The following is a 13,383-nucleotide window of genomic DNA, read 5'->3' as shown; positions in this document are numbered from 1 at the left end:
GGAAAGGTTGGGGGTGACCTGCAGCTTCCCCTCACCTATTGGTTTCAAAGAGAGAGCACAGCAGCAGAAGCGGTTCTGTAACACTGCCGCACTTGGTTTTGTACAGAGGAAAAAAACACAGAGAAAACAATGCAATAGTAAAATGTGAACAAAAATAATCCCCCCAGGGCAGACAGTTCCTGGCATGTGCCAACCAGCTGTGCAAAGCTTCTCTACCAGCTACTGGCAGTAGAACAGTAAAGACACGTGTATTTTATTAGACACTGCTCCCCTGCAAGAGATGGAAAGATGAAAATCAGGGAGCAATAATCCTGCCCTGCTGCTCCTCCTGCCAAAAGGATTTTTCTTCACCAGAGGCCACTTGATACTAAGGTGCTCTGCTCTGTCTCCCCTTGCTGGTTCGCTGCATCTCTTCTAACTTCTATTATGAGACAAAAAAAAAGAATAAAGGGCGATTTGATGACATTCAAGGGGTAGAGATTTCAAAACTGAAGAAAACATTGCGTGCACTTACACATGCTCTAGGAATTTGTTAAAGCTGAGAATTTAGCATAAATAAAAAAAACAGTAAAGAATGGGTATTTTAAGAAGGTACTCAAAAACATACTGACCTATTGTAATGAATGATGATACATTTTTGGAGGAGAGATTGAAATGTCACCTTATAGCCTACTGCTGTTGTTAGCTACCAGTCAGTATGCTGTCCATCATCACCCCGTGCCTCCCTACTGAACAGCAGTGCAGTGGTTCCAGCCACTGCCTGAGATGAGCTATTCAGCTATGCAGACCTCCTTCAGACTACACTACATTTCCTCATGCAAAATCCTTGGCCAGCATGTGCCTTAAGGAGTGCACTGAGTCGGCCCTGGAGAAAAAAAATAACTGCCTGCTTCCGAGTACAGCAGAGATGTGCCTTAAGTTACAGGAGTGAAAGCAGTTCAAGGGAAAATGCTAACACCACAATGTTTCATACTGAATTTTTATTTCAATGAATTTTTATTTCAACTGCATAAGTATAAATAATTGTGTTCAATATACAACAATTATGACATCCATAAGGAGTTTCTTAGAGAAAATAAGACTGCAAACACTTTATTGCACAGACCCTAACAATTTTTTTCTTTTTTTTCCTTTTTTTTTTTTTGTAAGCTGAGAAATCTACAGCAGGAAGTCTACAAAGGAACACATCAGATCTACAATCACATAGAGACTGACCAAGAAACATGCAGGTAGGAGGATCTCTAACAGCTCACTGATAAGGTAAACACCAACAAACAGGTACTACATAAACACAAGCTTAAGCACTGTTACACTTTGTTTTGGGTTTGTGTGGTGGGGTTTTGGTAGCGGGGGAGGGGGCTACAGGGGTGGCTCCTGTGAAAAGCTGCTAGAAGATTCCTGGGCTCCAAGTCAGACCCACCTCTGACCAAGGCTGACCCAATCAACGACGGTGGTAGCACCTCTGGGATAACATATTATAAGAAGGGGAACCTGCAGTGGAGAGGGGAGTGGAGTGTGAGAGAAACACCTATGCAGACAGGAAGGTCAGTGAAGAAGGAGGGGGAGGAGGTGTGCCAGAGGAGGTGATGCCCCTGCAGCCCGTGGTGAGATGGCAGGCTGTGCCCCTGCAGCCCGTGGAGGTGAACGGTGGAGCAGATGCCCACTTGCAGCCTGTGGAGGACCCCATGCCGGAGCAGGTGGATGCCCCCGAAGAAAGCCGTGACTCCATGGGGAAGCCCGCATTGGAGCAGTCTGTGTCTGAAGGACTGCAGCCTGTGGAAAGGACCCACGTTGGAGAAGTTCATGGAGAACTGTCTCCTGTGGGAGGGACCCCACGTTGGAGCAGGGGAAGAGCGTGAGGAGTCCTCCCCCTGAGGAGGAAGGAGCGGCAGAGACAATGTGTGACGAACTGACCGCAACCCCCATTCCCTGTGCTGCTGGGGGGAGGAGGTAGAGAAAATCGGGAGTGAAGTTGAGCCCGGGAAGGAGGGAGAGGTGGGGGGAAGGTGTTTTAAGATTTGGTTTTACTTCCCATTATCCTTGTTTTGATTTGATTGGTAGTAAATTAAATTGATTTTGTTTTTTCCCCAAGTTGAGTCTGTTTTTTGCCCATGACCATATCTGGTGAGTGATCCCTCCCTGTCCTTGTCTCGACCCAGGAGCTTTTCTTTATATTTTCCCTTCTCATCCCACTGTGGGGGGAGGAGTGACCGAGCAGCCTTGTAGTGCTTTGTTGCCAGCTGGGCTTAAACCACGACACACTTCCAAAATGCAAAAAACTTATTTGTCAGAAGTGATAATGAACTATACAAAATACACATAAAGGTATACTGTAAACAAATAGCTAGATGTGCTTTAAAGGAAACTAGGATAGTTTAAAAAAATGCAGAAGACTGTAAACTATGAAATACCTTCCAGACAGAAATGTTATATTGAAGTGCATTAGAGTTCATTTGTAATAACTGCCAAAGCACAGATGAACTGTAAATGTCAAGACCATTTTCTCTTTAAAACTGCTCAAAAAATATTATCCATCACTCACTAGCTCTTCTGTGAATGCATCAAAGGCAGTATGGATATTCTAGTGCCACATGAAAAATCAGAAGGACTTTTTTGTGATTTTATCTTTCCATGACAGGTTTGCTGTAATCCAACTCAACTAATCAGTGTAATAAAGCTTTTCCCAGAGGGAAATGAATTCTGCACAGTCAGTTGTCATACAAACCTCCAAGTCAAGTTTACACTGTGCTTTTATGAACAATTTTCTAGCTTTTGAGACAGAAATACAATCTGTATGCCCTGATGAAACAGATAGGGGCCTAGCTCTTGTGTGGGTACATAGTACATATAACAAATAAGCAAAAACACCATTCTATTGATCCCAATCATTTAAAAATATGCATCTGCAAGGGTATTTTGTAGTACTCCTGTACATGTTTCAAATTTTACCTTTCATCTTTCAGAACAATACCTCCACGCTAAAATGATCAAAGTCTGTATGTTCCACAGTATACAAAATTTAAATAAGGCTTAGCAAAAGTAAAAAGACAGTCACATTCTAGCACCAAATAGCTCCAACAGGTTTCTTTGTTACAAAATGCTTCTTTTATAATTACAGTATTTACTTTCTCTACATACAAATAAAAAGATTATGTTATGAAATGTATGGAGCTACTCAATGCATTTAGAAATGAATGTGAAACCCAGAATTACTTGCTAAAAACAGCAAGTTAAGTCTACAACATAAGGCCCCAGCTATGTGTTAAAATGTATCAGATGTCCTGAACTTTTTTGAAGATATGACACTGAAACTGCTTTTTTTCCTTTTTACCTTGCTTGTCAAAATAGAAAAAAGCTATGGCTGTATGAAGCTAATTATGCAGACTTATATGCCATGATAATATGTATTCTCTAGATTCATTAAAAAACAGGGATGAACATAACAGTACTGCAAGTCATGTGCTTATATTTGTGCCTCACACTGTAAGGGCCTGAATTTAAAGAAGCTCAAGGAAACCAAGAGAGGATTGCAGCAGAAACTAAGCACACAAGGTGCGCTTCAGAGTCTCAGCCTTGTCTGAGGGGAAGGTCATAGAACATACTCCCAATAAGACAAGATGAGAACCACCATTTCACCAAAGAACACGACTCTTCCTGGGATGCTGGGATAACCAAGTGGTCCTCCCTTAGCTTTAATTACCCCTACTCTAAAAGACAGGCTTTGTACAGTAGGGAGATGCAGTTAGATCTTGTGTTACATCTGGTGAAGCAGTCAGCCAGGTACAGCACTATCAAAATCTGATTATTAAAAATGTAAAAACTCACAATAAGTCACCATATTTATTCTTTCCTAGTATTTTTTTTTTAACCTCTAGCTAGGATTTTTAATAAGTAAAAATGTGGCCTATTTTTGTCTTTCAGTAAGACCAATGCTTGTGCATGTCCATGCCAGGTCTGAATTTTAGTAATTCATTTTCATATTCAAGTATGGCAAATAAGTGGCAAAGCAACTATCTTAAAAAAGGGGAGTAAACAATGCAATCAGCAGCAAAGTATATATGCTACATTCAAACCCCAAACACATCACTAGGTATTTACAGAGGAAATCTTTTCTTCAACAGCTCTCAGCTGTAAAGGTATTTTTGTACAAATATGATATGGTAACAGTTTTACTGGTTACAATTGGGAAGGCATTTTGAAAAAAAGAGTCCTCTCTCTATATACCCCCCGTCCCCTTTCTTCAGTGACATAAAAGCTTTGCCACACAAAGACACCACACAGTGCTGGTTTAAAGACAGTCAAAATATATTGTTTCAGCTAGTCTTGAAGTCACACCTGCCAGGTCTTACAGTCAACAGGATTTTTTGAGAGGACTGCTCCGCAAAGCTTCCTTTCCTCACCACTGCAGAGCTGAGTCTTTGTTGTTAGAAAGTGCATTAGGGCGGTCAGGTGTGGTTGCTGACCTGGATAAATCTTTACCTGCATTCTGTTTTCTTGAAGCAGACTGCTGAGCCTGAAGGGCATCTTTTCCCTTTACATCCACAGTGTTAACAAAAAAAGACTTTTCTTGATTTCCAGGTTTCCCCCCAAGGTTTGAAGCAGGGTGGCAGGCTTCTACTACAACAGCAGCACTGTGCAAGGTTATCAGTGAAATACTTTTATTCATTTCTTCCTTAGCACTCCCTATGGAAGAGGTGCTTTTCTTTAGTTCCTTGCAGCTGGTTGCAGGAAGCTCAGGTGAGCCTGCTTTAACCTTTGCTGAAGATGCATCACTCTTCCCTGAAAACAAAACAGATACTTCTTGTCTACATTCAGAGAAATTGGCTGAACAAATTAGCAACTTTCCTGGTCTTGCAGCCACACAACAAGAACTCTGCCCGCTGGCATCCAACAAATGTTTTATTGCAATCTTGTTGTTTGTATCTTCTGGCTGTTTTTGATTAACTTGTTCTTTCCCTTTTGAATCTTGAGAGCTTTTCCTACTTGCGGTCACTTTTTCTGCTCCTTTCCCTCTGACAACACAGTTTGCGAGGCAAAGGGTAGGCTCTACTTTCCCACTGTCACGTTGAACATAAAGTGCGTCAGTGCATATTTTTCCTTCGGGTCTTTTGTCTGCAGAGATCATCTGGTTACTAGGTCTTCTATCTGCCTGTTTGCTCAGCAAGAGACAGTCTTTCACAGTGGAAAACTTTGGAGACATGGTTTGTTTTTCACTGAGGTGAAGTTGCTTTTGATCAGCAGATTCCCCAAAGCCTGCTGGTTCTTGCCTTTGCATTTGCTTAGAACTCTCTGGGCCTGCTGGCACCAGGCCAACAGCAGAGGATTTAGATTTGGTGTCAGGAGTGATGCTGCTCATTTGGAGGGTGGCTACTGAGCCATGCTCCAAACTCACAGGCCTTTCAGCCTGCGCATGTTCATTGTTCATTTTTCTCAAAGAGCATGAAACAAAAGAAAGGGGATCTGGCACATTTTTACTGGCATGTTTCCCATCTGTTTGGGAGCTGGCAGACACCTGAATAATAGTTTCTTTTTCTTTTACAGTTGGAGTGCATGTTTTTTGTGAAAATGTCTGTTTATCCAAGTGCTTAGACTTAAAGGAACTTGTATCAGAGACAGGCCTGAGTTTATTACTGCTGCTTTCCACATAGGTGGCAGCAGGCTTCATGTGTTCTTGAATACCTATGTGAACATCTACAGCACAGTTTCTGCTTACAGTCTCTCTCACAGCAGGGGACCCTGAAGCATTAAGTTGCTGCCGAGGAACTTGGCTGGACTGCTCTCTCTCGGTAGCTTGAAGCCTTATGTCAGGGAGCTGTTTCTGACCTTTCTTTCCTAAATCTTTGGTGTTGTCCTTCTGCACAGAGGAAACTGGTGCAGACTTCTCATTTTCAGGATCACAATCTATTGAGGATTGCATGAGCTGTTTGGATGGAAGAGCTTCACTCTTTGGCTCTGCAATAACTTTCTTAGACTCACTGAGAACTTTCTGCTTGGTTATGTCCCTTTCCACAAAACGACTAGCAATGCTGGTGTCACCTTTGCCTAGCTGTTTCAGTGAATCTCTGCCATCCATAGGTTGTGCCTTGGGGCCAGCTGCCTGCATTTTTCCTTGCATCTGAGGTGGAATGGCAAAATCAGCAGAATTTTTTTCACTGCTTTTGGAGTAGCTTGTTTTCAGGACATCTGAGACAGATACCTTCAGAGATGACTCCCTGATCACCTCCACCTTTGCAGGGGTAGGCTCACAATTTCTCTGGGCTACTGGCTGTTTGGCAGGCAACTCCTTTTGTATTTGCTTCTCTTTTCCTACAGCTTTTTCAGAAGTGCTTTGGACAGTAGAAAGTTTGGAGTATGTTTGGGTAGTTTTAACACTCTGAATAACATAAGACTTTGCTTCCAATGAATTGTCCTTCTGTTTTGAAGGGGAGGTGTCTTTCTTTTGAACAGCTTCAATAATAGAACTATTGCCTTTAGCAGCTGGACTAGAAACCTTTTTCTCTGTCACTGCTTCTGCAGCCACAGGGATGACTGGTGGATTTGGAGAATTCTTGCTTGTTTGCAGAACCTGAGGCTCTGATACGCTGACTTTGCTAGATTTTGAATAGCTTAACAACTGCTCTTTCTGACAGGCCAGCTCTGCCTTTCCACCACTCCCTTGTGGTGTTGGGGGTTTAGGAGATCCCCCATCACCACTGGTGCTCTGTCCTTCTGGCAGCATGCACAAAGGCAGTTCAGTCTTTGAAGCCTGCAGCCCAGAAAGTAAGGCAATGTCTAGTGTGCCTTCTATTGGCTTCAAACAAGAAACAGACCTCCCATCAAGTTTATATTCTGACGGACTTTTTCTGACAGGAGACTCAGTGGAAATAAGGGCTGAATTTTCCACACCTATTTCCGCTCGGCCATTCAAGGTCTTGAGAGGAACAAAAGAAACTGAGTTAATCTGAGCAGCATGTGCACTGCTGAGAAACACTCTACCATCAGCAACTGCAGTGGAGTCCTGCTGTATGTTTATGGGTCTGCCTGTATTAAGTTGAAGGCATTCATGAACATTTGATGTCAGTTTGGGTTTTAGCACTGGACAGATGCTGTCATCTTTTTCTTCAAAAGGCATTTTCTTTCTAAGATAATCAATATTTGCAAGTTTACCATCTAATCTTTCAAATTTGACAAATTCTTTCGTTGGTACATTTTCATCTGTGTTTTCTCCCTTTCCATTTAGCATCCTGTCAGAGGACTGAGGTAGCACATCTTGCAGTGTACATGGAGGGGAAATTCTTTTGAAGTCATAAGAAATATGACTGAGGTCATTAAGCGGAGGCCCATGACACATCTGTGCATCTAAAGCAATACAATCATTTGATCTCAAGCTCGCATTCTTTTGAAGGGTGTCTTTGAGTATGCCACCAGCTGACTGGGTCTCCAAAGCAACAATTTTTGTTTCAAACTGATTTGATCTTTCTAATACCTTCTGGAATGCTTTTTTGTCTCTTTCTTCCAGTTTTAAGGTATTGGGATTTTCTGGTTCACTTCTAGGTTCATGTATAGCAGCATTTGCTTTTTCAGCAAAATCTTGCTTTTTCATAACTATCTTGACCTTCGGCTTCTCTCTGTCTAGCTCATCGATGGATTCTTGCCTACCTAATTTTCGGGAGATGGGCCGTTTCAAGCAGCCCTGCTCTGCGGGCCTGACTCGTGTGAGTGATGGCACATCACATACATTCTCCTCCAAGCTCTGAAGAGTTACTTCCCTTTGGGACAATTCTCTATTCACTTCTTCCTGGGTCACTTCCAGACTGTGTTTTAGTGAACATAAGTGTTTCTTATCACTGCCATAAGAGGGTGCAAGTTTCTCTTCAGATTGGACTCTCTTTAACAGTGGAGATCTTGGTGGCTCTGCACTCTTTGGCCTAACAATATGCCTTACAATAGTTGGAGGGGAGTGCATTTTGCTAGGAAAAGACTGAGCTATTTTTGTATTTCCAATCAAATGTCCTAGCAATGGTGATGGAGATCGCTGAGGGGATGTCGGCAGGGGTGTTGGAGAAGGTGTCCGTGCCAGAGGAGAGAGAGGAATGCTGCCAGCTGATTTGCGTCTTCTGGATCTGTATCTTTGCCCACCAAGCTTTGGACCCAAGCCATGAAGAGTGCTGGGTCTTATGTGTCCTGAACCACCCAGAGAATTGGGAGCACTTGAACTAGGGGAGCTACTCTGGGAAGAATTAGTACCTAAACAAACAAACAAAACAAACATAAGATTAGCAAGGTTTTTTGAATCTTGTCTAAATGCTCAGTGAGAGGTAGCGCTTGCACTGATCCAAGAAGGCATAAGTGCTGTCTGCTGCCATAATGTTCCAAAACTTGGAAGGTTTTGAGTGACTGGGCTATAAAACCCACATCGTAGAATCATAGAATAGAATCATAGAATAGTTTGGGTTGGAAGGGACCTTTAAAGGTCATCTAGTCCAACCTTCCTGACCTTAAATGTTTCCAGGGATACGGCATCTATCATCTCTCTGGACAACCTCTTTCAGTGTTTCACCACCCTCATCGTAAAAAATTTCTTCCTTATATCTAGTCTGAATCTATTGTCTTTTAGTTTAAAACCATTATTCCTTGTCTTATCACTACAGGCCCTACTAAAAAGTCTGTCCCCATCTTTCTTATAAGCCCCCTTTAAGTACTGAAAGGCCACTATAAGGTCTCCCCAGAGCCTTCTCTTCTCCAGGCTGAACGCCACCAGCTCTCTCAGCCTTTCTTCATAGAAGTGTTCCATCCCTCTGATCATTTTCATGGCCCTCCTCTGGACCTGCTCCAACAGGTCCATGTCTTTCCTGTGCTGAGGACTCCAGAGCTGGATGCAGTACTCCAGGTGGGGTCTCACCAGGGTGGAGTAGAGGGGCAGAATCACCTCCCTTGACCTGCTGGTCACACTTCTTTTGATGCAGCCCAGGATACAGTTGGCTTTCTGGGCTGCGAGTGCACATTGACGGCTCATGTCCAGCTTTTCATCCACCAGTACCCCCAAGTCCTTCTCCACAGGGCTGCTCTCAATCCCTTCATCCCCCAGCCTGTATTGATACTGGAGGTTGCCCTGACCCAGGTGCAGGACCTTGCACTTGGCCTTGTTGAACCTCATGAGGTTCACATGGGCCCACTTCTTGAGCTTGTCCAGGTCCCTCTGGATGGCATCCTGTCCCTCAGGTGTGTCAACCACACCACTCAGCTTGGTGTCATCTGCAAACTTGCTGAGGGTGCACTTGATCCCGCTGTCTATGTTGTTGAGGAAGATATTAAACAGTATCGGTCCCAATATGGACCCCTGAGGGACACCACTCATCACCGATCCCCATCTGGACATTGAGCTGTTGACCACTACTCTCTGGATGCTACCATCCAACCAATTCCTCATCCACCAAAAAGTCCACCCATCAAATCCATATCTCTCCAATTTAGAGAGAAGGATGTTGTGGGGGACCATGTCAAAGGCCTTACAGAAGTCCAGATAGATGACATCTGTAGCTCTTCCCTTGTCCACTGATCTAGTCACTCCATCATAGAAGGCCACTAGGTTGGTCAGGCAGGACTTGCCCTTGGTGAAGCCATGCTGGCTGTCTCAAATCACGTCCCTGTCCTCCATGTGCCTTAACATAGCTTCTAGGAGAATCTGTTCCATGATCTTCCCAGGCACAGAGGTGAGGCTGAAAGGTCAGTAGTTCCCAGGGTCCTCCTTTCTACCCTTTCTACAAATGGCTGCAATGTTTCCCTTTTTCCAGTCACCGGGGGCTTCACCTGACTGCCATGACTTTTCAAATATCATGGAGAGTGACTTGGCAACTGCATCAGCCAATTCCCTCAGGACTCTGGGATGCATCTTGTCAGGTCCCATCATTCCAATTATGTTGCTATTTCTCCCTTTCCCTCTCTGTTCTTTCATCCCCTTTAAGTTATCACTTCCTTCTGTTTAAATAGAATAGCTGATGCTTTCTGCCACACTTCAAAGCAATGATCAAGGCTTTCCAAATAATTTACCTTTGGCAAGGGATTGTACAACAGCAGTCACTTTTAGTAACGCACTAAAATCATGACAGAAGTAAAATAGGAAAAAGGGGCAGGTGAAGCACTTTTAGGAATTAGAAAGATGCATATTTCAGCACCCAGCCAATCTTTTCAACAATAAATCCGTGTTCATGAGAGCCCATGCTAGTTCCATTACATAGGAACTTTTTCTTCAGTTTCATTATTTTATCAATCAGCCTCTCCTAGGCAAGATTCTACCTTCTACTCTAAACCTGGATTATTTATTACTCAACTTATAGCCATCAGACTTGGATTTAAACTCTGGGACAAACCTAGAAGACAGTTCCCTTTTAGGTGCTTCTGTATTATGAAAATGCATCAGGAATCTTTTTTCCCTTTTCCAGATAGAAACCAGCTGTTCAATGATTATGCTTGTCTGAGCTGACTACTCTCAGCAGAGTGTAACAGATCTGGGGGGCTCACAAGAAGTACAATACACTTCAATTTCAAGTCCTTTTCCTCTGCCTTCACACTCACCAGATGGAAAATCAGGAGTGGACTGGTAGCTTGGGGTAGGTGATCTGGGAGACAAGCCGTGGGTTGGAGACCCAGGCAAGCTCTCCCCTGATGAAAGTGATCGGTTCAGGCAGGAGAAACTTCTGCTGGTGTGAAGAAGAGGAGAGGATTGCTTGGCCAGCTTTTTAAAGAGAGATCTCCTCCTAGTGTGAGAAGAGCACAGCATTAATCAGAAGCTAAGATGCACAAAAGATACTATTACCACAGGCAAAGCTCTTGTGGCTGACATATTGCTTCACTCTCCCATTACCCTCAGAAAAGCAAATATTAAATCTATGTTTACATGAAAATAAACCACACTTCAGAGTATGAAGTCTAGAAAATATACTGATTTGCTAATAGGTAGGATAGATATTGTAACTAAATGTATCTGTACTAAAATTTATTCACTGCATTTCAGAGGAACTGTTAGCTCCTTATGAGTATAAATCTTCATTTTCTTAATTTAAGAGCTGATCAAACCTGAAGGAATATCTGTACAGTACTAGCAATTTATTTACAAAATGCACATAAACTTAGCACTAGAAATTTTAATTAAAAAAGTACAAAAAGATATACTGAAACCAAATTAAGATGCAACCTCAGTTATTCACTTTCTTCCATATATCTATGTGTGAGCCATGCAAAATTTTTAAGGGATATTTTAACAGATCTAGTTTAGGCAAAACAGGATTGAAAGAATGTGTTACAACCATAGGATCTCATAGAAGAAGGTAAAAAGAGGTGTAGAAGGCAAGAGAGAGAATTGTATTAACTTAATTTAAAAAATGAACTGTTATGTATACACACACACACAAGGAAACGTTTGCCATAAAACAAAAGGATTACTCACCTCTCTAAACAATCTTTCTTCTTGGTTTTCTTACTGTGCCTGACCATTTGGCTCCTGTAGCTGTTTTTCCTGGCAGGTCCTGTCTTGATGGAAGTGTTTTCAAAAGGGGTTGCTGTTATTGACACTTTGTTACCACTCTGCCAAAATGAAGGAGGAACCTTTAGGTATGAGTAATATAAGACCACTTTTGCTTTAAACTGAAGTTACACTACACACGCAAACGTAACGAGACAGAACTCTAGCATCAAAGTAAGAGCTGGCAGTGTAGGGAACCCTATGCAGATGTTGCCAGGCTAATTTATGTCAGATAAACGATGACTGGAAAATTCTCAAACTGCTATCAAATTTCCTAAACTTCCTCCATTCCAAGAACCAGCTTCAGGACAAGCAGAAATTCCAATAATTGTAGCTAGACAGGAGACCAAGGACTGACCAAGACCACAATTTTCAAGAAGAAAATTTCTATAGAAACATCTTATTTTCCCACAAAGAACAGCTGTCACAGTGCAGTGGTCCATTCACTGGCCAGTCACATCTCAGGATACAGACTATTACAATGATGAAATGGAGGAGAAAACTTAATCTTCATTATCAGTCCCAAAAAATCCTTTTATCTTGTTCAAAAGAGATAACAAATATAATTAAGTTAAGCTTTTTAGGACTGTTTGCATGAACAGATGACAGCTGCTCTATAAACAAAACCAACTGGAAATAAATATCTTATGTTTTAAAAATCCATACCTCCTGCCCAGCACTGTATAGTACTACAGTGAACTTCTTTTAAAAGGAATTCCAATAACCCAAATTAATTTATGATACATTGCATTTGGATAAACAACGATCTCTCGTGTTGAGTTTACTCTTGTAGAGTAGTGTGCAGGGCTGTCATGTTTCTCTTTTTCTGTAGTTTTTCTGTATCATCTGATGCAGAAAACAACTGCACACCCAACTGCCTAAAATTACCAAATTTTATCTTATACATTTCTTGCAAAACTTGAAAAATTGGAAATTCCTCTTGGTTTCAGAGAAGGAAAATAGAGACTTAAGGAACAATGTATTTTGCATCTTTCCTCAGCTCTTTATATTTCCCAATGCCTCATTGCTTTCCAATCTTCTTTTATAACTGACTACTCCCTTTGACAGGCAAAGATCAGCATGATGTCACACAGTATGAAATACCCCTTTGGCCACTTTGGGTCAGCTGTCCTGGCTGTGTCCCCTCCCAACTTCTTGTGCCCCTCCAGCCTTCTTGCTGGCTGGGCATGAGAAGCTGAAAAATCCTTGACTTTTAGTCTAAACACTACTTAGCAACAACTGAAAACATCAGTGTGTTATCAACATTCTTCTCATACTGAACCCAAAAGATAGCACTATACCAGCTACTAGGAAGAAAATTAACTCTATCCCAGCTGAAACCAGTACAATATGTAACACCATGAAATTGTTAATAATATAGGAAGCAAATACAGCTGTCTCAAATAATTCTAACCTACTTTAGTCTATGCGGAAAAGTTTACAGAAAAACTGCAATATGAGGAGCTACAGTGAATAGCTAAGACACTACCATTCATTTTAAAAAGTTGGGGTTTTTTGTTTGTTTAAGAAAAAATGTATGTATAATTTTCTAATAGGACAGACCTCAGAAAACTCCACATGTCAGGAGCAGAGAGTACCAGTCACACCACAAGAGAAAAATGTGAGAGATTATTCATAAAAGTCCAACTGCAGGATCAGAACTTCATTAAGCAAAGAAGCTTTGTGGGACATGCCTAGCTATATATGAGACAAAAACCTTTTGGGCCTTAAGATTATGAAAGGCAAGTTTCTGTATGGTAGGAAAGAAAATATTTCATATTCTTTGTTTCCACTTTTCCTCATTGATTTCACTTTAAAAGGAGAAAATGAGAAGTAGCATCATCATCAAAAGCTTTAATTACCTGATGAAGACGTGAATTCAA

General features: G+C 41.9%; 2 protein-coding genes across 2 annotated transcripts in view; one reads left to right on the top strand and one right to left on the bottom strand.

Annotated features, from left to right (window-relative positions):
• Window positions 1-13,383, top strand: part of LOC128136128 (uncharacterized) — a 280,224-nt gene that overhangs the window by 60,412 nt on the left and 206,429 nt on the right. The window lies entirely within an intron of this gene.
• LOC128136134 (microtubule-associated serine/threonine-protein kinase 4-like) overlaps window positions 3,539-13,383 on the bottom strand; it is a 205,242-nt gene continuing 195,397 nt past the window's right edge. The window contains 3 exon segments of the mRNA XM_052775296.1: window positions 3,539-8,226; window positions 10,555-10,736; window positions 11,426-11,562. Coding sequence (XP_052631256.1) covers window positions 4,352-8,226; window positions 10,555-10,736; window positions 11,426-11,562 — 4,194 coding nt within the window. The 3' untranslated portion in view covers window positions 3,539-4,351.

Source organism: Harpia harpyja, chromosome W (genome assembly GCF_026419915.1).
Source record: "Harpia harpyja isolate bHarHar1 chromosome W, bHarHar1 primary haplotype, whole genome shotgun sequence".
In the NCBI taxonomy this organism is placed as follows: Eukaryota; Metazoa; Chordata; class Aves; order Accipitriformes; family Accipitridae; genus Harpia; species Harpia harpyja.
The sequence above is the reverse complement of the archived record's forward strand: the minus strand, read 5'-3'. Positions and strand labels throughout refer to the sequence as shown.